The 23,135-nt window shown below is 41.8% G+C and overlaps 12 protein-coding genes across 12 annotated transcripts; 6 read left to right on the plus strand and 6 right to left on the minus strand.

The window, feature by feature from the left end:
* Positions 1–648: 648 nt before the first annotated feature.
* Positions 649–1,643, plus strand: VTP21DRAFT_4586 (uncharacterized protein; the record flags this gene model as incomplete). The annotated part of the gene is made up of 5 exons (XM_069395013.1): positions 649–702; positions 768–813; positions 869–951; positions 1,012–1,435; positions 1,510–1,643. The coding sequence occupies 5 exons, from the start codon at positions 649–651 to the stop codon at positions 1,641–1,643; spliced, it is 741 nt and encodes a 246-aa protein (XP_069256194.1).
* A 240-nt stretch (positions 1,644–1,883) lies between these two features.
* Positions 1,884–2,934, minus strand: VTP21DRAFT_4587 (uncharacterized protein; the record flags this gene model as incomplete). The annotated part of the gene is made up of 4 exons (XM_069395014.1): positions 1,884–2,192; positions 2,260–2,500; positions 2,564–2,820; positions 2,878–2,934. The coding sequence occupies 4 exons, from the start codon at positions 2,932–2,934 to the stop codon at positions 1,884–1,886; spliced, it is 864 nt and encodes a 287-aa protein (XP_069256195.1).
* A 407-nt stretch (positions 2,935–3,341) lies between these two features.
* VTP21DRAFT_4588 (uncharacterized protein) lies at positions 3,342–4,941 on the minus strand (the record flags this gene model as incomplete). Its single annotated transcript, XM_069395015.1, has 6 exons — positions 3,342–3,355; positions 3,441–3,550; positions 3,620–4,273; positions 4,352–4,613; positions 4,692–4,727; positions 4,842–4,941. The coding sequence occupies 6 exons, from the start codon at positions 4,939–4,941 to the stop codon at positions 3,342–3,344; spliced, it is 1,176 nt and encodes a 391-aa protein (XP_069256196.1).
* A 988-nt stretch (positions 4,942–5,929) lies between these two features.
* Positions 5,930–6,265, plus strand: VTP21DRAFT_4589 (uncharacterized protein; the record flags this gene model as incomplete). The annotated part of the gene is made up of 1 exon (XM_069395016.1): positions 5,930–6,265. One exon carries the CDS (start codon positions 5,930–5,932, stop codon positions 6,263–6,265), a length of 336 nt encoding a protein of 111 aa, XP_069256197.1.
* A 383-nt stretch (positions 6,266–6,648) lies between these two features.
* On the minus strand, positions 6,649–7,266 carry VTP21DRAFT_4590 (uncharacterized protein; the record flags this gene model as incomplete). The annotated part of the gene is made up of 1 exon (XM_069395018.1): positions 6,649–7,266. One exon carries the CDS (start codon positions 7,264–7,266, stop codon positions 6,649–6,651), a length of 618 nt encoding a protein of 205 aa, XP_069256198.1.
* A 1,900-nt stretch (positions 7,267–9,166) lies between these two features.
* On the plus strand, positions 9,167–10,485 carry VTP21DRAFT_4591 (uncharacterized protein; the record flags this gene model as incomplete). The annotated part of the gene is made up of 3 exons (XM_069395019.1): positions 9,167–9,185; positions 9,291–9,968; positions 10,100–10,485. The coding sequence occupies 3 exons, from the start codon at positions 9,167–9,169 to the stop codon at positions 10,483–10,485; spliced, it is 1,083 nt and encodes a 360-aa protein (XP_069256199.1).
* Positions 10,486–10,849: 364 nt separating this feature from the next.
* On the minus strand, positions 10,850–15,394 carry VTP21DRAFT_4592 (uncharacterized protein; the record flags this gene model as incomplete). Its single annotated transcript, XM_069395020.1, has 13 exons — positions 10,850–11,451; positions 11,519–11,715; positions 11,771–11,964; positions 12,048–12,230; positions 12,303–12,626; positions 12,699–13,622; positions 13,690–13,751; positions 13,811–13,994; positions 14,061–14,662; positions 14,728–14,821; positions 14,881–14,980; positions 15,053–15,126; positions 15,221–15,394. The coding sequence occupies 13 exons, from the start codon at positions 15,392–15,394 to the stop codon at positions 10,850–10,852; spliced, it is 3,714 nt and encodes a 1,237-aa protein (XP_069256200.1).
* A 263-nt stretch (positions 15,395–15,657) lies between these two features.
* Positions 15,658–16,018, plus strand: VTP21DRAFT_4593 (uncharacterized protein; the record flags this gene model as incomplete). Its single annotated transcript, XM_069395021.1, has 3 exons — positions 15,658–15,676; positions 15,740–15,804; positions 15,875–16,018. The coding sequence occupies 3 exons, from the start codon at positions 15,658–15,660 to the stop codon at positions 16,016–16,018; spliced, it is 228 nt and encodes a 75-aa protein (XP_069256201.1).
* Positions 16,019–17,000: 982 nt separating this feature from the next.
* On the plus strand, positions 17,001–18,421 carry VTP21DRAFT_4594 (uncharacterized protein; the record flags this gene model as incomplete). Its single annotated transcript, XM_069395022.1, has 4 exons — positions 17,001–17,333; positions 17,405–17,491; positions 17,557–17,769; positions 17,825–18,421. The coding sequence occupies 4 exons, from the start codon at positions 17,001–17,003 to the stop codon at positions 18,419–18,421; spliced, it is 1,230 nt and encodes a 409-aa protein (XP_069256202.1).
* A 209-nt stretch (positions 18,422–18,630) lies between these two features.
* On the minus strand, positions 18,631–19,983 carry VTP21DRAFT_4595 (uncharacterized protein; the record flags this gene model as incomplete). Its single annotated transcript, XM_069395023.1, has 1 exon — positions 18,631–19,983. One exon carries the CDS (start codon positions 19,981–19,983, stop codon positions 18,631–18,633), a length of 1,353 nt encoding a protein of 450 aa, XP_069256203.1.
* Positions 19,984–20,279: 296 nt separating this feature from the next.
* VTP21DRAFT_4596 (uncharacterized protein) lies at positions 20,280–20,738 on the plus strand (the record flags this gene model as incomplete). Its single annotated transcript, XM_069395024.1, has 1 exon — positions 20,280–20,738. The coding sequence occupies one exon, from the start codon at positions 20,280–20,282 to the stop codon at positions 20,736–20,738; it is 459 nt and encodes a 152-aa protein (XP_069256204.1).
* A 601-nt stretch (positions 20,739–21,339) lies between these two features.
* Positions 21,340–22,908, minus strand: VTP21DRAFT_4597 (uncharacterized protein; the record flags this gene model as incomplete). Its single annotated transcript, XM_069395025.1, has 1 exon — positions 21,340–22,908. The coding sequence occupies one exon, from the start codon at positions 22,906–22,908 to the stop codon at positions 21,340–21,342; it is 1,569 nt and encodes a 522-aa protein (XP_069256205.1).
* Positions 22,909–23,135: the final 227 nt, after the last annotated feature.

The raw sequence follows: 23,135 nt of genomic DNA on the forward strand, positions 1-23,135 counted from the left end.
TAAAGCCCTATCCTCTTAGAAATCCCCGAGGAAAACTTCTCAGAGACTACAGAAAACAGTTTTTTCTTGCTTCAGGTTTTTCACCGGCTTGAAGAAGTGCAAGTTGTCTAAAGGTTTGGTAGTATGTGTTATCCGTGTGTTCTTGTAGATGATGAAACAAAATCATGCCATCTCGTGAATGAAAAGAGAATCGTGCAACTTCGTCTAGCTGTTCTTTATATGTAAGCGAAGAGGAAATGTCTTCCAAACTCATTTGGTAATTCTTCTGCGAAGTGGACAGTAAGAAACGAGTCTTGGGAAATAAAACGGGAAATAGATGCGGAGAGGGTCGACATGATGAATATAAAAGCGAGTTATAATTAGAATACAATGAAGATTTAGTATATGATTTGTAACGAATTCAAGGGTGTAAAACAAAGAGGCGTAAAAGTGTTTCGAGAATGTATATTCTTGAATATATATTGTATTTTTAAGGAAATATTAATGCTGTTGCAGAGAGTTCTGAAACGCTGATTCTTCAAAATCTAAATGCGGTATGTCTAATTAAGCTTGGAAACTCCCAATTTCTAAATTTTGCATGACCGATCGAGTTAAGAATCTCCCATATAGAGCTTTTAGTACACTTAATTACAATACAACTAAGTGTTGATGTCGGTTATACAAACGAATCCCCGGAGAGATTATGGAATCGTGGTTGCAAAGGTAAAATGGATAATTCGTTTTATTCAACTACCTGTACCAACTTGAAATTTTGAATGATGTGTTAGGTTTCTGTCACCACTGTGATCCATGCCCACACTTTATTCGCCTATAGTATGTAATCTTTTTTGCTTTGTGTAAATGCACTTCTAACATAAGTTTCACCAAGCCGCATTTTTCATCGCACTCATCGTGGGATGTTTGACTCACTACCACAAAATTGTTGAAAATGAATTTTATGGATATCCACAAGTAAGCAATCTTTCTTAGCGATTCTGAGTGATATTCATATTGGGTCAATGGATGGATTAGGAATGGCTTCCTAGTGTCAGTGCAACGATCGGGGATAGGTACCCTGCACGTGCGCTCTTTCAGATTTTCATCGCACTTACATCGGGCCCTCGCTTTATTCTGGTTTTTGTAAACTATCTTCGATCTAAATCTGCTTTTCCACCTCGTTGGCGAACCGTGTTCCTCGCAATCGGCTTGGCTCGCACTGTGGCATGTGGAGGTTGGGTGTACGTAACTAGTACCGACGATCATTCTCTCCACGACTTTGCCATGATAACCTACGTGATCCTTACACTGCCTTGGATGGTGGGAAATATCATGATCCCCTCCAATGAAAAAACCAGCCCATCGAAATGGAGAAAAAGGATATGCTACGCATTTTTTGGAAGCTTGATGCCATTAGCGTATCTTTTTATACAGCATAAGATCTATCATGTTCCTGGAGGTAACTCTTCTCATCTGTATGAAGTAAAGCGTAAAGAGCTCGCGCCTTTGCTAACGAAATCCAATCATGGATAGCATACACATATTATGCAATGTTCGAGTGGTCCCTCATTATCTATGATATTGCGTTCGATGCTATGACCGCATTGGAGATGGAAGGAGTAGATATGGAAGTGGTGGATATGTCGGGTAATGATAAATTTGTCTAATTCGTGTGTGAATACCATGTATTTTAAAATACTTTTGCAGGCTTAAAACAAAATAAATGAAAGATGAGGATACAAAACGTTGTTTTTTTTTTTCAAAAAGTAGACACAATAGGGTAGATAATTTCGCAAAAGCAAATAATTTTATATAATAAAAAAATTAAACTCTACATATCATAGCATATAAAAGGTCATGAAAACAAAGAATACAATGCGTTCAGCTCCAATCTCATACTAGTTTTACTACTTGTTTCCAATATCAGACTTCCACTGCCTTACTCTCTCGAATCCATTGCTTGCTGTCTGATAGTCCATCATGGTCGAGTAAATTTCCTCGTCTGTACTCATCACGAAAGGGCCATATTGCTTGATCGGCTCTTTGAGCGGCTCGCCGGCAATCACAACAAATCTGGCGTCATTTTCGGGGCTCTCGACGGGAAGATATTCGCCATCACTGAGAACGAGAGTGTGGTGCTCTTTGGAACGATGCTCACCGAATTGTGCATTTCCAGAAATAGTGAACACGAAGCCGTTATAGTGCTTGGGTATTTCCTACACACGGGAAGGTTGGTCCATCAATACGAGGTTAAATATGATGAGTTAGAAGAAGCAAACTTACAATGTCTAGCTTTTTGCCTTGCTTCATGTTGACATCAAGGAACAAGATAGGTGTCCGTGTGAACACAGGACTATCTATTCCAAACGCACTACCAGAGATGACCTTGACGCTGACGCCCTCTTGTGGTTGAACACGTGGAATGGATTCATCGCGAAGTTCTTGATAACGAGGCTCGCACATTTTATGTTTCCGAGGCAAATTCACCCACAGTTGAAGTCCCTTAGCACCGCAAGGGGCAGGCCTAAACAAAAGTACATCATTAGTGGAATCAACCACAAGAAATGGTGAAAAAAAAAATACATACATTTCCGCATGCATGATACCCTTTCCAGCGGTCATCCACTGCAGATCTCCTGGGTAAATTGTACCTCTATGGCCCGCGAAATCTTCATGCATAACTGCTCCTTCCAGCACATACGTCACAGTTTCTTGACCTCGATGAGGATGATCGGGGAAGCCAGCAGGCGGCTGAACATCGAATTGATCAAGCATTAGAAAGGGATCTAGATTACGAACCTGAGAAGAGCCGATAGAGCGCCGGACTCGCGCACCAACTCCTTCCTATAGTGAAACAGATTAGTATAAATACAAATTGGGAAACCATCAGTCGATTCCTACTCCTTGCTCCGGTGCGAAGACGCTTTTAATAATACTCCGAGCTATTCTTGAAGCCATGGTTTATATTCGTTGATATTGTCGCTGATGTAAAAGTGGTAGTATCGAATTTTCGATAATTCTGAGTAGGTTTATGGCGAAGTCGTACTTTCTTATATAAAAAAAGGTGTGCGAATCTCGTTCCAAATCGGTAACAATTGAATAATCTCATGCAAGGTTCGGGAAGCCTAATAGTATTTGTCAGTCCTAATTGGTTTCACAAGAGGTGAGAAAAATTATCCAAAAGCTCTTGTTTTCCTTTCTGTAGGCAGGAAAGCTCAAAGAAACACATTGCCAGAAACTAGGAGAAAAATAAGGATAAACTGATAGCTTTCAAGGATTATTAATTAAAATAATAAAAAAGTAAAAAGTAAAAAAAAATGACAAGGAATATGAATTTTATATATTTTATAAGCGTTGGATTGTATTTAAGACCCAGCAGCTATATAAATATAACATAATTAGATTAGCTATTCCATTACATCGCGAGAAAGAAAAGAAAAAAAAAAATAAAGAAATGAACTCACTATAGAAGTACACCGATTCCCACAATGGCTTATAATCTTGGATAATGCCCGCCACGAGAGAAAGAAGCGGTCGCTTACTCCAGGACTCGATAAATCCATCAAGGCGAGATCTAATAATCGGGGGAAATAATATAGATTTGAGCATCTTGACGTATCCTCCATGAAGCAAAGCGATTTACCTTGTGTAGTTATCATAGAATGGGCTTCTTAGGACATAAAAGAACAAGAGATACCATCTTCTTGTGTGCTCTTCACGTTCAAGACTCGTCATCGTCCTCTTTCCTCCACGAATTTCATAGTATTCATGCAAAAGTGCACGAGCCATAATCTCTAATATGAATGAAATCCACCAAGGACGCCATGAATTTTTCCCGTATCGCCTGATGGCCAGCACATATATCAGCGGTCGAACAATGAATAGCAGTTCAGCCAGTCGTCCAAAATCACGCAAAGGCCGGACTAGGCGATCGGGAGGGAGAAGGGTGTCGATACGCAGGACCTTAGACATCAGGAAAGCTGTAACATTGGGGTGCTTTGCCTTCACATGGCCATTGGCACCTGCTTTTCCCTTTCCGTTGGCTATGCCATTTGCTTTGAGCGAGCCGTTGGTAGCTCCATTCAACTCAATAGATGCGGCAAGGGTAGGATGTAGCGTGCCAGTGCGGGCGCCCACCCATGTGGTATCAGCTTGGGATAGGTGATGGTGTGCGTCAGAATCAGAGGAGGGTTCGTCGGGATCTATCTCTGAAGGATCCACGTCACGTTCGAGATAAGAAGGATGCAGGAGCAGGCGATAACCGGTTTTGCGGAACAGAGCAAGCCGGCATATTACTCTATTCGAGGGTTGAAAAATAATTTTGATAAGAAAAACAATTCACGACAAACAATATGCCAATACCACATCAACTCACTTCACCAACTCAATTAAAGTCACCACTCTCCATTTGGCCTCTCGACCCCATTTTTTCTGTACGCTCATCTCAGCTACCACCTCTGTGTATTGTAGGAGCGTGAGAACAAGGGCAATGCGGTCATAATTTGAAGAAATAGACATCCAAAAACGGGTGTAACGATTTTGAGAGGAAGGTAAGTGACGAACAGCAGTAGAGGAAGCAGCGGCTCGCGTTAAGATGTTGTCGTGATAGAGACCGAGAATATTAAGGGCCGCAAAAACTACATTTATATAAATTTGAAGAGTATAAAAAAATGGAATGCCTCGGTTGATTAAACTTAAATAATGGAAAATCTTACGTGCTTGAGATGCTAGCTCGGAGTCCTGAAATCTTCCTACAGATGTATAGAAACGGATTTTTTAAAAAATAGTATACAACCCATCGAATTGATCATGTAAAGAGTTATCTTTCAGAATGGAGATAGAGAAAAATTGCAGATATAAAATACCTGGCAGGATGTAGCTCAAGGATCGCAGCGAGTTCTCCACTGCACTTATCTGAGATGCATTTTTAAGCATGAAGCGCTCATATTTACGCAGTAACTCCATCCTCTTCTGCTATCTTTTTTGGTTTATGAAATAAATACAGGCAGGAGAAAAAGGAATGTATAAGGGCAAAAGAGCCTGAAGGAGTTGAAAAATACATGTGACTAAGGAGCCAAGGGTGAAATTCTGCCCTCAACCAATATTCAAAATTTGAAACCCACAAACTGGCGAAATTCCTTTTCCTACCCCGCCGAACTATAAATTCAACTCAATTTCCCGCTCACTGGCTGTTCTTCACTCTCAGGCCTGAGCGCGAAGCATAACGATATTATTCTTTCGCCTTTTACTAAAGAATACCGTGTTTCGTGCTCATTAAGGGCCTTTTACAATTTTTTGTGCATTTTCTCTCTTTCGGAGGGAAAATAATTATTTAATAAGAGAAAAAAATAAGAGTTGAATTGAAGATGGCCAACAAGTATCTCCCTTGACTTCATCATCAAGATCTAGAAATATTCAGAAATAGTCCTTCTTCTATTTCGATCCTGGTTCTAAAAAAGGGAAGATTTAAAGGAGGCAAACCTGTCAACTATATTGCAATCTAAGAGGAATAGAGGAGCGAATGAAACCTTTCGCTGAGAGATGGGCCAAACTGTAAAGGCCATTTAGAGTACGCGAAGGCATTTACGAATTCCCTCCTCCACTTCACTAAAGTGAGGATAGAATACTTCGAAGAGACACATTAGGCTCTAGAATATTGTATCAAGCGGGATCCCTTTAACCATGGTGTTGTTAGCCCAAGTGGAAGGGAGTTTAGAGAATAAAATATTCTTCTATTTGAGTAAAAGCACCACCAAGGAAAATTAATCAAGACAAGATATGGCGAGGATCCACCTGCCTTAAAAAGCGTGGTTTATGCTGTCTATCCTCCACACGCAATTAGATAAAAAGAAAATCTCTATATTTGCTCATTTTTCTCTCCTTGTTTCTTCTCTTTTTTCACGTCATTTAACACAGAAGAACACAGACATCGCTCATTCCAGTGAAGAGGATAATGAACACACTGCTCATCACTCTCCTTACTTTGCTGCTTCTCCCTCATACCCAGGCTGTCCCCACTCCATTTCTCCGTTTAAACCCCTCAAATGAGGAATTCACATTTTGGCCAGAAATGCATCCCCGCGACGAAGACAAATGGCGATTATTGTGGAATCAATATTTACGCGCTAGAGTTGCAGGAGAGGGCTTCTATATGGGGGGAAGAAGCCCGCGGTGGTTTGACGAGCCAACGGAGGAGTATTACGAGTCGGAATACGATGATGGTCGATGGGGAGAAGAGGTGGAAGAAGAATATGTATGGGAGGATGAAATCGACGAGTATAGAAAATAATCGGTCATCTAGTGTTCTATATGTATGTACATAAAATTATATTATATTATATATATATTCTTTGGATATATAGCGCTTCCTCTGTTGTAAACCAAGAACATTCCTTTTAATTAATCATCTATATCAATCTATATCATCTATCCAGTACCACCATCCTTATATAATAAGTAGAGATTCTTTATATATAATAATATGTTACACAGAACACTACTGCAAAAGAGACGAGGGAGAGTGTCCTTTTTACATACGCAATAAATGAACATCCAAAATATGGTGGAGGGGAGGAAAAAAAAGGTGTGTGTAGGGGGGAAAGTTCAATCAGGGAGATCTAAAAAAATAATAGGCTGAAATAGTGTAATATATAAGAAGAGGAGGCGAAAAATCTAGAAACTTTCAACCTTGCTTGCAACACATTTCTCACTGATCAATTTACTTGAATTGCGGGCATGAGCATCTTGTCTACAGCTAGTTAGGTTGGCGCAAGAATGCATTTCAGGAATACGATGCTTTCCACAGAAGCTGTGCTCACAATACCGACAATCGCCCACCAATTTCATGGCCCGTGAAGAGCAACCTTCGAAGGCACACCTCCGGAATTTGCGGCTTGGGGATGGAGTTGACTGTGGAGAGAGTTGCAATGGTTTCGATTCAGCTTCTGTTGAGAGATCGATGGATGCGGGTGCGGAGGATGTTGTTTCGAGCGAAGGTGAGGGATTTTTCTCTTTTGCAAATGCATTGTCTACTGGCGATGGCTGGTTTCCCAGTGTTCCGTTGCCGCCGCGCAACCTTAGCACAAGATGTAGAGTGGATTCTTTCTGGATATTGTAATCTGAGAGTGTACGCCCGTCCTCAAGCTGCTTGCCGGCAAAGATCAGGCGTTGCTGGTCTGGCGGAATGCCCTCCTTGTCTTGGATTTTCTGCTTAACGGTTTCAATGGTGTCAGAAGACTCTACTTCAAGGGTGATTGTCTTGCCGGTGAGGGTCTTGACGAAGATTTGCATGGTGATGGATTTGAGGGAGGTGAGTAAATGATAAATAGGATAAATAGAGGAGAGGGTGCAGTTAAAAGTGTGAAATGGGAATAAAAAGTGGAAAGACAAAAAAGTGGCTCTAGATAAATTTATAATGACGGATTCCAATTCACAAATCAGAAAAATGAGACAATGAGCGTAGGAAAATCGAATCTAGCACCAGTCAGATTTCAGTTGTCATGCCTATCTTCCAGACAGATATAAATTTTTCCTTATGCTTCTCAGGCAGTCGTAAGCAGGCGCCAAGTCCACATCTCAATAGTTTACTAATCGCCAGTTTTAACTTTGTTCCGTCCCAACTTACTCATCTTTGGCTTCACTTTCCCTTATATTTCCTAACCTTTTTCGTCTTTCATATCAGCCATGGCGATCGGACTCCCCCGAGCCCCACATTTCTCATTTCCTAAAGCCATTCCTCATTCATCTTTGTCTCGGAGAGATGGATTATTTCAAAAATACTAGACATTACACACTTAGAATGTACAAAATCTAACTGGGTCGAACTCTTTTGAAAATGACCCCTCACGATTTCAAATGCAATGCGTTCATGATATTATACGAGCCCTTTTTTTTATTTCGAGATAATTTGTGCTTGCTATGCGCAATAATAGAGCTGCTAAGCTTTGCTTTACAAAATATGGGCGATTCAAAGGAAAAATAACCGTTGGCAGCGAAGATCATCGACATGAGATAATATTACCTTTGAGAAATGTATCGAATCTTTTTGAACCTCTTGAATAGAAACCCTTCAAGCTTCTACTCGAACCACTATGCACCTTCCTTTTTGACTAGAAGGCAATTCCATTCGTGCTTTTATCGGCACGGTGATATGCAACCAATCAATTTGCGTTACTAATTATGGAATGGACATTATTATATCACAATATGATGCAATAATTAAGTGGGCTAAATTCAAGGGTTGGTGAAAGAAAAATTAAAATAAGCCTTAATGAGTGGTTGCCTTCCATTTATTTTGGCAGATCGAAATGTGGCGAAAGACCATTCTGCGCAGAGGACCTCTGTTATGAGGCGAGGATCTCGGAAGGAAAGCGACCATTTTAGCAAATGGAGTAATTTTTTCATCTGATTATAAATCAGCATTATTGGCGTAGAGACTGCGTTTTCTCGAAGAACTGACCTGTGGATCAACTATTATCAGCCAAATTACGCATTCTACATTCAAAGGTATCTACTCTTAGATTCATACAGTGATGGGTTATTTTATTGGAGTTTATACCAATATTTTGGTTTCAGCATTTTTGAATAAAACCAGTGCTTCAAAGAGATATAAAACACCTTCGCTTCAATCCGTCATATCAAGTGGACTGGGATGCACAATAATTCCATCAAGCCACTGCAGTCTTACTGAGGGCGATGGTCAAATTTCGCAGTGGGTAAGGATACACGACTAACAGACAGAAGCCAATTGAAAGAGCGTGCAGCCTCTTATATTATAATTCATCGCAGAATTAAACGAAAGTTGATAAGATATTTCAGCTATAACCAATTTCAACAATTCACAACAAAGTCAACCTGGGGGACACGGCTAGTTGTATAACCGTGAGGCACGACTTTGGAGTCGTCGGCATCCAATTTATGGAATCCCACCTTCCCCTAAATTGTTGGGGGCGAATCTTCTTATTCTCTTAAATTTGCTCTCCTTTTTTGTTGAAACAGTCACTGAAGTTGCCACTCACATTGCTTGTTCTTATACATCTGAAGGGGCAAAATAGTATAGGAGTTCGAATTTAGACCACTGATGGGTAGCGAAAACAGAGTGCGACAAAGGTTCTCGATTGAAAAGGCGTGTTTACTCTTGCTCTTCCACCTCAATTTTGATATATATATTTCCCATCTCAAATTATACCGGATGGAGTCCACAAATCAAGGTTTGTATCGAGTAGTGTTCTACACACTCTCTCTGGCATAATATGTCTGGAGATGTTTTATCTCCATATGACTGGATATCTAAATCGGTCTGCTTTGCCATTTAGCCATTTTCAATCCACATCTCTCTAACTTGGCCAGCAAGTTTGGTGCTACCGATTACTCTGTAGAAAATTTACCGGCATCTGTAAAACGCCGAATCTATGCCCTCAAGCATCTGCAGTCTCAACACGCTTCACTTGAGGCCAACTTCCAGGAGGAGGTGCTTGCTCTTGAGAAAAAATATCTTGATTTGTATCGACCTCTCTATGAGAAGCGTTCTGCGCTGGTGAATGGCTCGCAGGAACCGACAGATGAAGAAATTAAATCTGGTCGTGAGGTTGATGCAAAGGAGCGAGGCGAGGAGAGCAATGTAGAAGAAACAAAGAAGGAGGAGGAATCGGAGGAGACCCCGGTTACTGGAGTCCCCGAGTTCTGGCTCACGGCAATGAAAAACCACCTCCAGCTCGCAGAGCTCATTACTGAACGCGATGAGGAAGCATTAAAGCATCTCGTTGACATCCGCCTTGCTTATCTCGACAAACCTGGTTTCCGCCTTGAATTTGAGTTTGCTTCCAATGACTTCTTCGAAAACACCGTTCTCAGCAAGACCTACTATTATCAAGAGAAGCCCGGCTATGGTGGAGATTTTGTGTACGATCGTGCTGAGGGAACTGAAATCAAATGGAAGGATCCTAGCAAAAACCTTAGCATCACCCTCCAAACCAAAGTCCAACGCCGCAAAGGTAAGGCTTTTCTGTTGAATTTTTCTATTCTATTCAAAAAATGAATGTTCTGCACCATTACCCTTGGATCGATTGCATACACACTCTCCCCCGCTAATGGTTTCTAAAATGCGCTTTTCTCAATTTGTTAGGCACCAGTGAGACGCGTGTAGTGAAGAAAACTGTGTCCACCGATACATTCTTCTCTTTCTTCGCCCCCCCTTCCATCCCTGCCGATGATGAAGTGGTTGATGAGGATGATCTCGAAACTCTTGAGGCCAAACTCGAGGCAGACTACGAGCTTGGTGAGGAATTCAAGGACAAGCTCATCCCTCATGCAGTCGACTGGTTCACGGGCAAGGCGCTCGAGTATGAGGACGTGGATGCCGATGATTACGACGATGGCCTGTTGGGCGATGAGGATAACGAGGACGATGATGAGGAGGATTTGGACGAATTAGACGACGATGACGACGAGATCGACGATGCCAAGCCAAAGAGTAAAGGCGATAAGGCACCAGAGTGCAACCAGCAGTAATTAAGATGATATATCTACACACATATATTTATCTACACACAGCATTTCTTGGTTTATGATTGTTAGTTTTATTTTTATTTTTTTTTATTATTCTGCTGGTAATCCTTGCCCACTCCCGCACTCTCGTCCTCTTTGTTCTATCTTCCTTTGCTTATTACGTCCTCTATTTTCTAAAAGGAATAAAATATATACAATGAATAATCCTCACCTCAATAACAGCTTTGAATCAAAAATAATTGTATATGTAAAAAAGTACATCTACTCTAATAATTATACAACGATTGAAGTGATTATAGCAGGCATACAAAGTTCTCTGAGGTAGAAAAGTAAACGACGTCAAGTGGATAACAAATGTAATTTAAGTTCAGAGGAAATCGGACTTGAGCTCCCATTCCCCTTTTGTTACTTCGCAAGCAAGCGCCTTTAAATAAGCAACTATCTCCTGGCCGCTCGCAGCATTGTTGAATTGCGCTCTGATGTCGTCGACATGGGTGCGACCTCCTCTCTCCACCATAAACTCACGTATTTGTAATACAAGAGTCTCACGGTCGCCTATATCTTGGGATGCAGCAGGGGAAAGAAGAGATTCTGCAACTCCTGAGCTATTTTTCTCCGCTAAAGCGCGCTCACGCATTCCAGCCAAGAGTACACTAGAGCTAACTCCTCCGCGATTGCTTGGTCCTTCTCGCAGAAATCCAGAAATCGTCCCGCTCCCAAAGCGTGACCTGTTGGAAGTCGAGGCTGCAGCTGAATTCGCTGCCGGAGTAGCGCTAGGTTTCTGCCCGAAGCGTGGAGACGAGGAACTCAGCTTAGCCGGTGAGTTTTGACAGGCATTTTCGAGAAGGGAGCGAGGGGCGCCTGCCGCCCCGTAACGCCCTGTCCAAGTAGGAACACCGACAGCCAATTGGTTGCGTTGACGGCGAGATTCTCGTAAGGCTGACAGGGCTCGATTTGCGACTCTCTCAGCTATATTCACCGTGCAAAAGTTAATAATTAGAAAAGAAATAAAGAGCTAACCAATGAACATTTTAACCTTCTTTCTCCACAATCACATCTTCTTGATGATGCGAATCCATAATCGCATCATGTTTTAATGCACTTTGTATCCCAGTCATCTCAAATAAGTTCTGCAAAATCCGATCATCCGCGTCCACTTCATCATTTATCGGTTGCTTGGTATCCGCAAAAGTGTGTCCATCAGTAGGTCTTTCCTGTTCGTCGGGCGGACGACTAATAATAATTTAATATTAGAAACTTTAAATTGAGAAAGTGTGAAAGTCCTTACTATTTTTCCACTCCAGCTACATCATCAATTGCTTGCAAATCTCGTTCATCGTCCTCTTGGGGATTTCGCTTTTTTCTTCGTATTTTCTTTTTTCCTTCGCTTTTAGGGCGAATTTCCGATCCTTTGAATAAATTTCCGGTTTCTGTAGTGCTATCGTTTGCAGCTAATGTGAAAAGATCTCGAAGATCATGCGACTATTGAAAAAACACTCAAGGGTCAATTCACTGTGACCGCGTTGGTTTCCATAACAAATCAGGATCAAATATATTGGACATACCCTAAAAAATCGTTTCTGCTTTGGGTCCTTGAGGATCTTATTGGTAAGAAATTGCTTAAATATCTGTCGATGGTATATCTTCTCCTCAATGGTTCCCGAAGTCATCAAGCGGTATATCGTTACATCACGTTTTTGTCCAAGCCGCCAAGCGCGTTCTCTAGCTTGAACATCGGTGGAAGGATTCTGGATGAGAAGAGGGAGTAATATCAACACAAGGAGCAAGTTTTTTTTTCCTTTTAATGTCCCAGTGCTTACCCAATCTGGATCAAATATTATCACTCGATCTGCACCAGTCAGGTTTACCCCTAATCCGCCTACCTTCGTCGTCAGTAGGAACACATATACACTTTTATTTGCGTTAAACTCGTTGACAAGAGCCATGCGATTCTGAATTGGAGTAAGCCCGTCCATGCGCCGGTAAATATATCCTTCTTCTCGAATAAATTTCTCGAGAATGTCTTGCATTTGACGGGTCTGGGAAAAAAGTAGCACACGATGATTTTGCTGTTTCCATAATTGCAGAAGCGCCTTGACTACAAGCATCTTTCCGGATTTCTTATAATCGCCATAATTAGGGTCCTAGGAGTACGGAGAATGGTGTCACCATGGTTAGTGGATTTTTAGTTGCAACAAAACATATTTGATATTTACGTTTTTTCCTGCCTCACGCTGGAGAATATCAGGGTGGTTGCAAATTTTTCGTACTATATCAATTCCAAAAAGCACCTGTCGTCGTCCTTCCATGATCGCGTCCATTTCCTTGCTTTTAAGAAATTCCTCATAGGCTCGACGCTGATATGTAGTCAGTCGGCAAAACAGGACTTGCTCCGTCTTTTTCGGTAAATCGGCCGCGACATCAGCCTTCATCCGCCTTAGCAAATACGGGTTGATAAGATCCCTGAGGACGACAGCACATTTATATGCTGTTTGTACTTGTACATTGCTCGCATTTGCGTAACCTCCCAAATTAATTGGAATCGAAAATTGGTTCTGGAAAACTGGTAGGGTACCCAGCCGACCTGGGAACACGAAATCGAAGAGGGACCACAACTCTGTAAGACTGTTCTGAATCGGCGTTCCAGAAAGTATTACTCGATGAGGAGTTTTGAATTGTTTGCAAGTCAACGCAATATCTGAATCAGGATTCCGAATTTTATGCCCCTCATCAAGCACGGCATATGCCCAGCGACGGGGAAGAAGTTTGTCGCGATGCTGTCGTACTCCTGAATAGGTCGTCACAATAACGTGGCCATCAGTGCATATTTTATCAACAATTCCCTTTGCCTTGCGATGACTCTTGGGATTAATTCGGTTCGGCTTTTCCTCTGTTTCAGATACATCGTCCTCGTAAGATTCATCCCCACTTCCTACCTTCTTTTCACCACTGAGCGCCAACATCCCGCTACCACTGGAGTGCAGGACAGCTACTCGCATTGGTGGCCACCAATTGTGGAACTCTTTTACCCATTGCTTCATGATAGTAGCTGGACATACAATAATTACGGGACCCTTCAGCAGTTTTGAGTAAAAAAGTCCAGCCAGGAATGAGATGATCTGAACAGTCTTTCCGAGACCCTTTTGGAGTAAATTGGGTTGAGTTTCTTAATTTCTGCAATTTCATAAAGGGGCATGTTGGTGTTACCATTTCATCTCCAATGATACCACCTGCTTTTTGGCGGTGTAATTCCCATAGCCATCGTACGCCTAGTGAAATAACAGTATAGTTGAGTAGAGATTATTGAGATTCAGATATCACTACTTACAAGTCTTTTGGTAGTCAAATAGGTTCGAGTAAACATCTCCGGGTACGCGAAATCCATCATCGAAGATAGCATCATCTTCAGATGGGTGAGGTGCATGGAATTCAGTTTCAGGATCGAAATCTTCGCCCAAACCGGCCTCCTCAATTTCTTCATCGTTGAGTTCATATGTGGCTAGCTTGTCAAGCTAACAGAGCAAAATCAAGTCGGTTATCAAGAACTTTAAATATATATCATAAATGGGAATATTTACATGATTTAAACGCCAACGAAGTAGCTTTCTTTTCCGTGCCCAGGATTCTATCCTTGATAGATAAATAGTTTCGTCGCCATCATCCTGATATTCAGGCTGGTATTTTTGTCTTATTGACGATCCTACATTCGCCGTACTAAAATCGCTCAATTCGTCATCCGGCAGGTCTCCCTCCGTTTTCGGTTCATAATCCTCTTCCGAAAGCTCAGCATCTCTCAATTTTTTTCTCACTATTGAAGAGTCTGAAATGGACTCTTCCTCTATATGACTTTCTGAGAGGTTAACACCGTCGATCTCTCTTATGTCATTAGAGGTGTCAAAATCATCTAAGCTGTCCGTATTGGTATCGACAGAAGAGTCTGCATGATTGGGCTTTGACCTTTGTATAATGCGACGTCGGCTCGAAGGACGCTGTTCGGAAATGCTAAAATCTAGGGTTGGCCGCTTGAGATTTCGGTGAGAAGTCGGTTGTGAAATAAAGAGATTCGGTGTGGCAGCGGAACCCTCTATATCATCCATGCGATCAAATGGAGTAATTTTCCCAGTTCTAATCAGGTAATCGCGGACAGATTCATTAGGAGCACGAAGGTTATTTTGAATCGCTATGGAAGAGAACGTCGTTGTTACATATCGCTAACATGAATAGATAAGAAGCGACAATTTCTACCATTCGGATCAGAGTTTTGGAGATTCTTTTGTCGTTCCGAGATGCGTTTCTTTATGTCTTGCTCATCTTGCTTAAGATCATTCAAGTCTTTTGCCTGCATTCATATAAGTGAGATGTGCAACAAAAATATAGCGAAATCGCTGTGTTTCTTACTAGAGAAACAATTCGCTCTCGTATTTGATCTTTAGCTGTGGATTTGGTTTGAGGACTGCTCAGCTGAGTCCTCAGTTGTGAAAGCTGATGCAGAATTTTGCTGTAATGAAATAGAGTCCATAAATTAATCCATTCTCGAAAATTTTCTCTTGATCATATAGATGATAAAAACCTCGATTGCGTTTGTGTTTTCTTCAATCTCTTTCTCTCAATTTCATCTTCGCGTTCATTGATCTCACGATCAGCCTTTTCGACAAATTTGTAAGAAATCAATTAGTAAATCCAGGTAATGCCACAATGAAAAGGCGGGCATAAAAATATTCAGGAGCAGGAGAGATACCTTTGACATAAGATCTCTCTCAAGTACATCCTGATCAACGATCCCTAAACTGAATTTAGATAAGCTGCTTTCGGCAGCCAGCGTCGTATTAGAGGAGGGGTGCTCGGGTACATTTTGGGAATCAATGGAAACTTGTCCATTTGAATTGACAGATGCATCAGCTTCCATGTTCATCTATCGAATGCAATGGAAAGAAAACTAAAGTTCCTTAAATCCTTAATATCACTTAATGTATGACACCAAGTGACGCGGTTGTGACTGTATTTGTGACTGCTTAGTTTAAGAAGTTATTAGACTGTCTTTGGCGTAATTTGTTCAACGAGACATCCACGTCCATAAAAGGCGACCCTCTCTCCACTTATTTCCCCACGCTATCGTCTTTTTCACTCGCTACTCTTCATTCGATTCCACTCGGAAAGAACCTCGACTGATTAACCATGGACAAGAACAAGCAAGGTATAATGTGGAAATCCCTTTTCCTGTCGCCTAAACTGATGGCACTTATGTATGTAATTATAGAAGAATTTCGTCGTTTTAGCGACGAAGTATCTAATACGATGCAACCTGTAACTACGGAAGAGCCTGTAAGGACTTCAATATTTTGTCTTCTCTCGACTCTACCTTTCTTACCACATATTCTTCTTAACCTTCTAGCAATCTATGCCTCTATCGGAGAGCCAAAATACGGGTCTACAAAACAATGACGATTCTGGGGAGCGTGATAAAAACATCGCGCGACGTCTAAGTGATCACATCCGTGAAAATGTTGAATTTGCTGAAGATGGGTTACTTCTTTAGCTACCAAATCGAGAACTCTGTATGAATAATGACACAGTATAGTATAGCTTTCACGATTCTACCCATTCGTAGTATAAGTACATAAATGTATATAAGTTTTTATTTCTATTGTTTAAAATGACTATTGTGCTCAAATCTACCATAATAAATATTTTACTTACTCAACTCAACATTTTCAAACACAACTTGAAAAATTCAGGCATGTGCAAGTACACTCGGATATCTTGTTGAATATTTATCGTATCTCGATAACTGTTGTGCATTAGTATGGGTGCTATATAAAGAGAATGCTATTGTGTCCTCTATTATTCACCATCCCCACGGCGCTTACCGCTAATTCAATAGAAAGCATACACTCTCCTTAATTGGGATCCTATTAAAATGGGGTTTATTTCGTTTATACTTTGTCTATATTTAATACCATTTGATGCTCAACACATTTTGCTCTAACGTCCTCTCTATCCCCTGTATAAGTATTGAACCTTGACTATTCAAAAAACTTTGCCTAAGTTTGACGTTAACAATTTCTAAACAGCCCAATCAACTCGAAATACAATGTGATGGCACATAGTTGATTATACAGTCACAAATCTACAGTTATCATTGGAACCTGATATTAAAATTGTGTAGCTCAAGTTACATTAGAGCATAGCGGCAAAAACCATGATAGCTTTGGAGATCAAGTTCACTCATTTTATGTTCTCAACTTCTACCAAGCCAACTCGGTAGAACTAGAAATTATCAAAACCATTGCTTGATTGAAATTAACAATGCGGTGTATGTCTCTAAAGAATTAACATTTTACATTCGTTTCGATTGCAATAACCATTGAAATGTCTATTAATATTGACCTTTGCAATTAGTTAAATTCCCTCATTCAAATCAAGAAAGAAAGAAAGTGCCTACAGCAGTCCCACAACCTATTCAGTCTAATAGTTCCTATCGGGAAAACACCACAGGTTCTTTGCGACACTTATCAATAATGATATCCAACAAGTTCAATTCTACGCTGAATCTGCCAAATTTCACGAGAGGTCAAGATAACCACCTTGCCCAGACCAATCCTCGAAAGTTGCGTGTCTCGTTAATGCCGTGGAAATCTAGAGTTGAAGAAAGACCCCAAAATGACGAATATATTATGTTAATTGACAGAGGAAATAGAGCTCATGTAGAGACATGTAATATTCTCACGGAGAACAAGCTAGTGTGGAAATCTGATGCATTAAGGCAAAAGAATGGAGATGGGAACAAAAATGGCCGGCTGCATTCGGGTAAGTGGGATGAATTAGCGTCGCAGGAAGCCAAACAAGATAAGGTTGATTAGAGCTCAGCAATTTGAAATTCTTGAGATCCTTGGTGTTTAATATAGGATTGATTGTTTTAAAGCAGATTGAACTTTCGCAGACATTGAGAGGGTATGGATGGAAAATATTAGTCGGTGTAGATAGTTATTATCAAGCAGGATTATATGAGGTGAGGATTGTTGCAGTGTATTTTGATAGAGCTATTGGAGATGAACGCATTGCATTTGCAATTAGGAATTATTAGTCCAAGAACGTACCAAGCTAGATATTCAGATTATAAATGATCTAAATGTTTGGTTTCGGGGTGAAGAGCAAGAACTGAAAGGGATTAAATTCGAACGCCTTGCAGATGTTCTTATCGCCTATTCTCACTATAGTTCCGACTTTGTTTGTAGCCGTGATATTGTAATTCTCCTTGCTCTTATGTTGCAGTATTTACCAGCTGAGGTATGTATACAGTTTCTTCGGAGCAATTCAATTTTTCTAACTTGTGGATAATTAGGATACCTTTTGGTTATTTGTTGCAACTGTCGAAAATTATCTACAAGATCTCTACTCCCATAACTCCCGTCGGCTCCAAACCGAGGCAAACCTCTTCGGTAATCATTTACGAGTACGCTCTCCTAACCTAGCCAACCATCTTATACACAACAACATTGAACCGGCCAACTTTGCAACCCATTGGTTTGCCTCTGGCTTTGGCGAAGTATTCTCTAGTGAAAATGCTGCTCGAATATGGGATGTTTTCTTTTTGGAGGGCATAGAGGTGTGGTTTCGGGTGGGGATGGAGATTTTGCAGGAACTTGAGCCGTTACTTTTCCAACTGAATAGCCAGGATTCTATAGTGAGCACTCTATTGCATCCTCCGTTAGAACCTGAGCAGATTGAAACAATTATTGAAACCATACAGCCTGGAAGAGTTGGGTTTAAGACGCTTGACAAGCTAGCACAGAAATACACGAGAGCAAAACCACAAGACTTAGCTTTCAAAGAGGAAGCTACGAGGAATGAAACCATCGCTTCACAAACTTCGAATTGGCTTCATTTGGGTATGTGGGGCGCGGTGGACAAGATGTTACAATCGCGATTGGGAAACTAATTCACCTTGTACCGATATCTTAAGAGATAACAGATATATGTATATTTTCTCACAAACTTGATTTGTTCTTATCAAAAAAAAAAAGCAAAACGAGAGTGAATAGAAATTAGAAAAAAAAAACAATCGAACGAGGAAATAGATACTATATTACACACGATTGTATAGGAATTCTCTATATACAAGTATAAAGAATAAAGTGTAAAATGAAATCACTCTTCATCCATTGCCAATTCATCTTCTTCTTCTTCATCCTCATCGACTTCGCTTTCACCTCCACCCTCACCTTCTACAACCCCTCCAAGCGTCTCTCCAATCTCCCCTCCAGCCTCCGATTCTTTTTCATCCTCCTCTCCGCTATCGCCATTGGATTTTCGATCTTCATTCTCGCTCTCCACATCAGAATCATATTCCTCGGGAATATCTTCATCTTCCTCGTCCGGGACAAAATCTTCGTCATTCACATCGTCATCGTCGTCCTCCATGGAATAGCTATGTACAGACTGCATGCCTGCCATTTCATCTTGATTTTCAGCGCGTCCCTTTCCTTTCCCGGTAGCCACTGCCTTCCCCTTCCCTTTATTCATGTCTCTTACGTCCACCTGTCTAAGCTTCTCAGAGAGCGACGCATCTTCATGCTTTGTTAGGTATCTATCCACATTCTCAAACTCTGCTTGTTCAATCATTTCAAACTCTAGCTGAATATCGGACCCAGTAGGGGAACCTAGGGCGCGTCTATCCTCATGTAGTTGGATAGTGAGATTGAATGTGCGTGCGGTGACACCGTGATATGATTTAGATGCAATGTCTTCTGGACGGATAAGAAGAACAGGTTTGCGGAAACCAAAAAATAGGCCTTGAGGAAGAAAAAAGAGATAGCCATCGCGTGCACGGAAATAGGTTTGAACGTACGAAGCGGGGGTGCCGTCGCGCAATCGTTTTTGAGCCGAGAAGACGGATGGATCCGGTAGGCCAATGCTCAGATTTGCGAAATGCTGTACCGCTCTGCATACATGCTCCATCGGAGAGGTCTCGCCGATTTGATTAAAAAGCGGATCACTGCAGGAGATCTTTACATTATTGCCGAAACCAAACACCAGGCTATCGTCCCCCGCTCTATTAAATAAACACATTGTCCAGTGCGCTGCCTGCTTGTCAGGGGTTGGAACGCAAATTCCCTGTTCAAGTGCAGCCTTATCCATCCGCCACTCGATCTTCTCCCCACTAGATACTTGCACTTCTATTCGTGTTGATGTTATGACTATGTTTGCTTTTTTCCGAAAGGGGCTTTGGACACTCATGTCTTGCAGCGTGCACAACGCTTGTTCTGATAAAATAGTATCTCCACCGTTTTTACCTTCATCCTGATTTTCAAGTTTTCGTTTTTTGCTAAGTGCAATACCATTCACTTCGGTGCGTGATTGAAAGTATGCGATGACACGTTCAAATAAGGGAAGGGCATCGGCTCTTTGTGTGATGAAATTCTTAACATCATCACGCAGCACCTCATCGTAAATGGCATTTAAAAAGGAAGGGACATTCAGTTGGGTGGTGTCGTCTGTCATTTGAAAAATCTCGCGTTTTTAGATTAAATTACGACGATCAAAAAATAAAGTGATATTCAAAAGTAAAATTTACAAAGTGGCGATTGAAACTCTGTGCGTCGTCACCAGAAGACGTCAGCAAAATTAATAAAGGGGGGTTTCAGAAAATGAATTTTCATCGGTGCAAATTCGCCACTCTTGCGCGCCTCGAGTATTCTGTGAACTTAAGTTTCTTTTTGACAACCCAGCCCACCGGAGAACATTAAAAATAGGCGGGTCGTTTTAATGTTGTATTAATGCATTAAATTCTCTTTAGAATGTCTACAAAAGGGGCCAGTGTTTCTCCATTACCGTCAAATCAGAAAGATAATCCGAATTCAACTCCTCTCGGATTACTTGCTAATGCTGCCTCTATTGCTGCCGTTGCCACTGCTTCAAATCATTCTTGCACTGTGTCAACTGCCTCTTCCTCAACTTACACTCCCATTCACTCTCGCAGTCTATCGTCATCCCTAGTTATAGTCCCACCCACAGTCAACCGGCCACGCCAGGACCATGTCTCTTCCACACCCTTGACCATTTCAACTTCCATGAGAAATGGACTTTTCACAACGCTACGGTTAAATACGCCCGCCCATGTGAAAAAGAATGCGAGCGATAAGCAGTGGATATGCGAGCGTTGCGACCTCACTTTTGCTAGACAGCATAACCTTAAATCCCATTATCTCACGCATTCAGATGAGCGACCTTTCAAGGTACCGAGCAATATATTCTAATTTACTTCTCTTTAGCTTTAAACTAACATTTGGGTGATGTGTAGTGTCAGCAATGCAAACAAAATTTTCGGAGACAACATGATCTCAAACGGCATCAAAAACTCCATACTGGTGAGCGGCCATTTAAATGTCCAGTGTGCGAGCGCTCCTTCGCGAGACTCGATGCGCTAAATCGACACTTAAGGACGGAAGGGAGAAATGCCTGTGTACATCGAGGGCCGAGAAGGGAAGGGAAAAAAAACACGTTAGACAATGTAGCAAAATTGTTGCCTAGACAAAGGACCACTCCTGCACAGACAGTCTCGATAAAATCCAATGTTACAGATATTGAATTTTCCTCTGTGAATAGTGGCAATCCTATGCATGTATCTTCACTGTTAATATGATATTGGCAAATATATAAGTGTGTGTTTGGGTAGCAGTTGAAGTGACTGTAATAACTTGTCATATTTTCATGGAGGTAGTCAAGCTCTGGTTGGAAGATGCGATAGTAAAAGGAATTACATTTAAACATGGTAGCCATAATAGTAAAAACAAAAAGAGTATAAGTACAAGCTTACAAAAAATCTTCTTGAAAAAAATACTGAAGTATGCTCGACAACTAAAAGGAAGTAGAAAGCGCCTCTGAACTTAAAAACTCTATAGATGAGTCCATATCCTCCTGTTTTTCCATCACGAACTCGGGGAAATAATCAGAACTCCAAGCGAGCTGCGGATCTAACGACAGGGGCGATGTCGAAGTGGTAGCCGGCGACGCATGGGTTGCAGTTGGAGTGGAGGCAGAGGTAATAAGCCCAAGCCCAATTTCCTCTTGACCCCAGTGATCCAACTTGGAAGGAACCCCGCAGCTAGTAGATAACAAAGGTGTGGCCGAAAGCGATGGAGAAATGGTGGAGAACGAAGAGACTAAAGGCGAGGACATGAGATCATTTGGAGATGTTGAGAGTAGAGCCATAGCGTTCGTATACTGGTCCAGCTCTCCAAGCACGATGCTAGCTGGAGTTCCATCGAAACTGGCGACCGATACAAGATCGCTATGACTGCGGAGCCATTGCAAAATCTGTTGCTTAAGGTGCATCCCTACACCTCGCATAACATGTCGTAAGCATACTGTAGCCTGCTTTCCTTCTGTAAAATCACCACAGGCAACCCATTCGCTCTGTGTATTGCTACGCTTCTCCATCTCGAATACAGGGCCTTCTTTCAAATCGATCGCCACCTGGGCGAATGCAGGATCCAAGGATGTGTATTCAATATTGCGTACTGCAGAGTGGGGGAAGGTCATGCGAAATTGGTGTGCATTGTCTGCAATGCGCCAAGCACAGCCGGTAGCAGTGTGTTCGCAGACCAAGTCATTGGGTTGAATAAGCATGCGGCGCCAAGTTCCGATTGTGAGCGTGTCACAAGTAAAAGTGAACCGGTCGGGGTCCGCAGCCGCATCGTTGGGAGGATGGGCGTCAGTTGGAGTGATTAACGGCGAAGGATGGCCAAACATTGGGGATCCCTCCAAGGGAAGTGGGCTGACCGGAGCCCGCACTCTGTTAGGGATCAAGCATGGCCTCCCTTGCTGCAGCCCTCTGTCTCGAGCCAGCGGCATTCTTCCACCCGTATAGGGGAAATATCCTGGAGAATTACCACCAGCACCTATTCCACTTCTACCGCTTCCCAGATGAGCTCCTCCACCGTTTGCCATTGCAGCCAGAAATTGCTGAGAGCGCAATGCTTCTTGCTCAGCAAGAAGGGCTCGCTTGTGCAGCAGTTTGTTTTTAGCGCGGCGATTTTGGAACCAGATTTGTACAGAACGCTCTGACATTCCAAGTCGCTCTGCAAGCATCTCCCGGATTTTGGAGTTTGGTGAAGAGTTTGTGGCGAATACATCTTCAAGGACGGCCAGCTGTTCTGGAGAGGCGCGTGTACGTTTACGCTGAGGAGGAAGCTTAGGGGTAGAGTCTGTGTCCTCTTTATCACTGGAATAAGAGGGGGTGGGCGTGCCTCCATATGTCTTTAGGAATGGATACGGGAAAAGCCCAGAGCTACCCGAAGGCTGTTGGTGGTAGGGTGGAAAGGGTGTATTGGGCGTGGTGGGAGAATGAGTAGTATCAGAGGGCGACAGAGCTTGGTTATCTGTTGGAGAAGGGGATAGAGGAGCAACTGCTGAAGAAGATTCCATAGTTATAAATAATTGTGAATATATATAAAATGAAGTGATATTAGATTGACTAAGGTGTTATGTTCTTGGGGTAATGCGCATGTGGAATGATGAACGGGAAAAAAAATAAATGTAAGGAGAGAAAAGTAGGGAAGAAGGAGTGGTATTGATAGAGGGGGAGGGGGGAAAGGAGAGGAATAAAACTCTGGTTAAAATAAAAGATGAATGATGAGGTCAAGGAAGTAAAT

The sequence above is a fragment of the Calcarisporiella thermophila genome (genome assembly GCF_041956535.1).
Source record: "Calcarisporiella thermophila strain CBS 279.70 unplaced genomic scaffold VTP21scaffold_2, whole genome shotgun sequence".
Lineage (NCBI taxonomy): Eukaryota > Fungi > Calcarisporiellomycota > Calcarisporiellomycetes > Calcarisporiellales > Calcarisporiellaceae > Calcarisporiella > Calcarisporiella thermophila.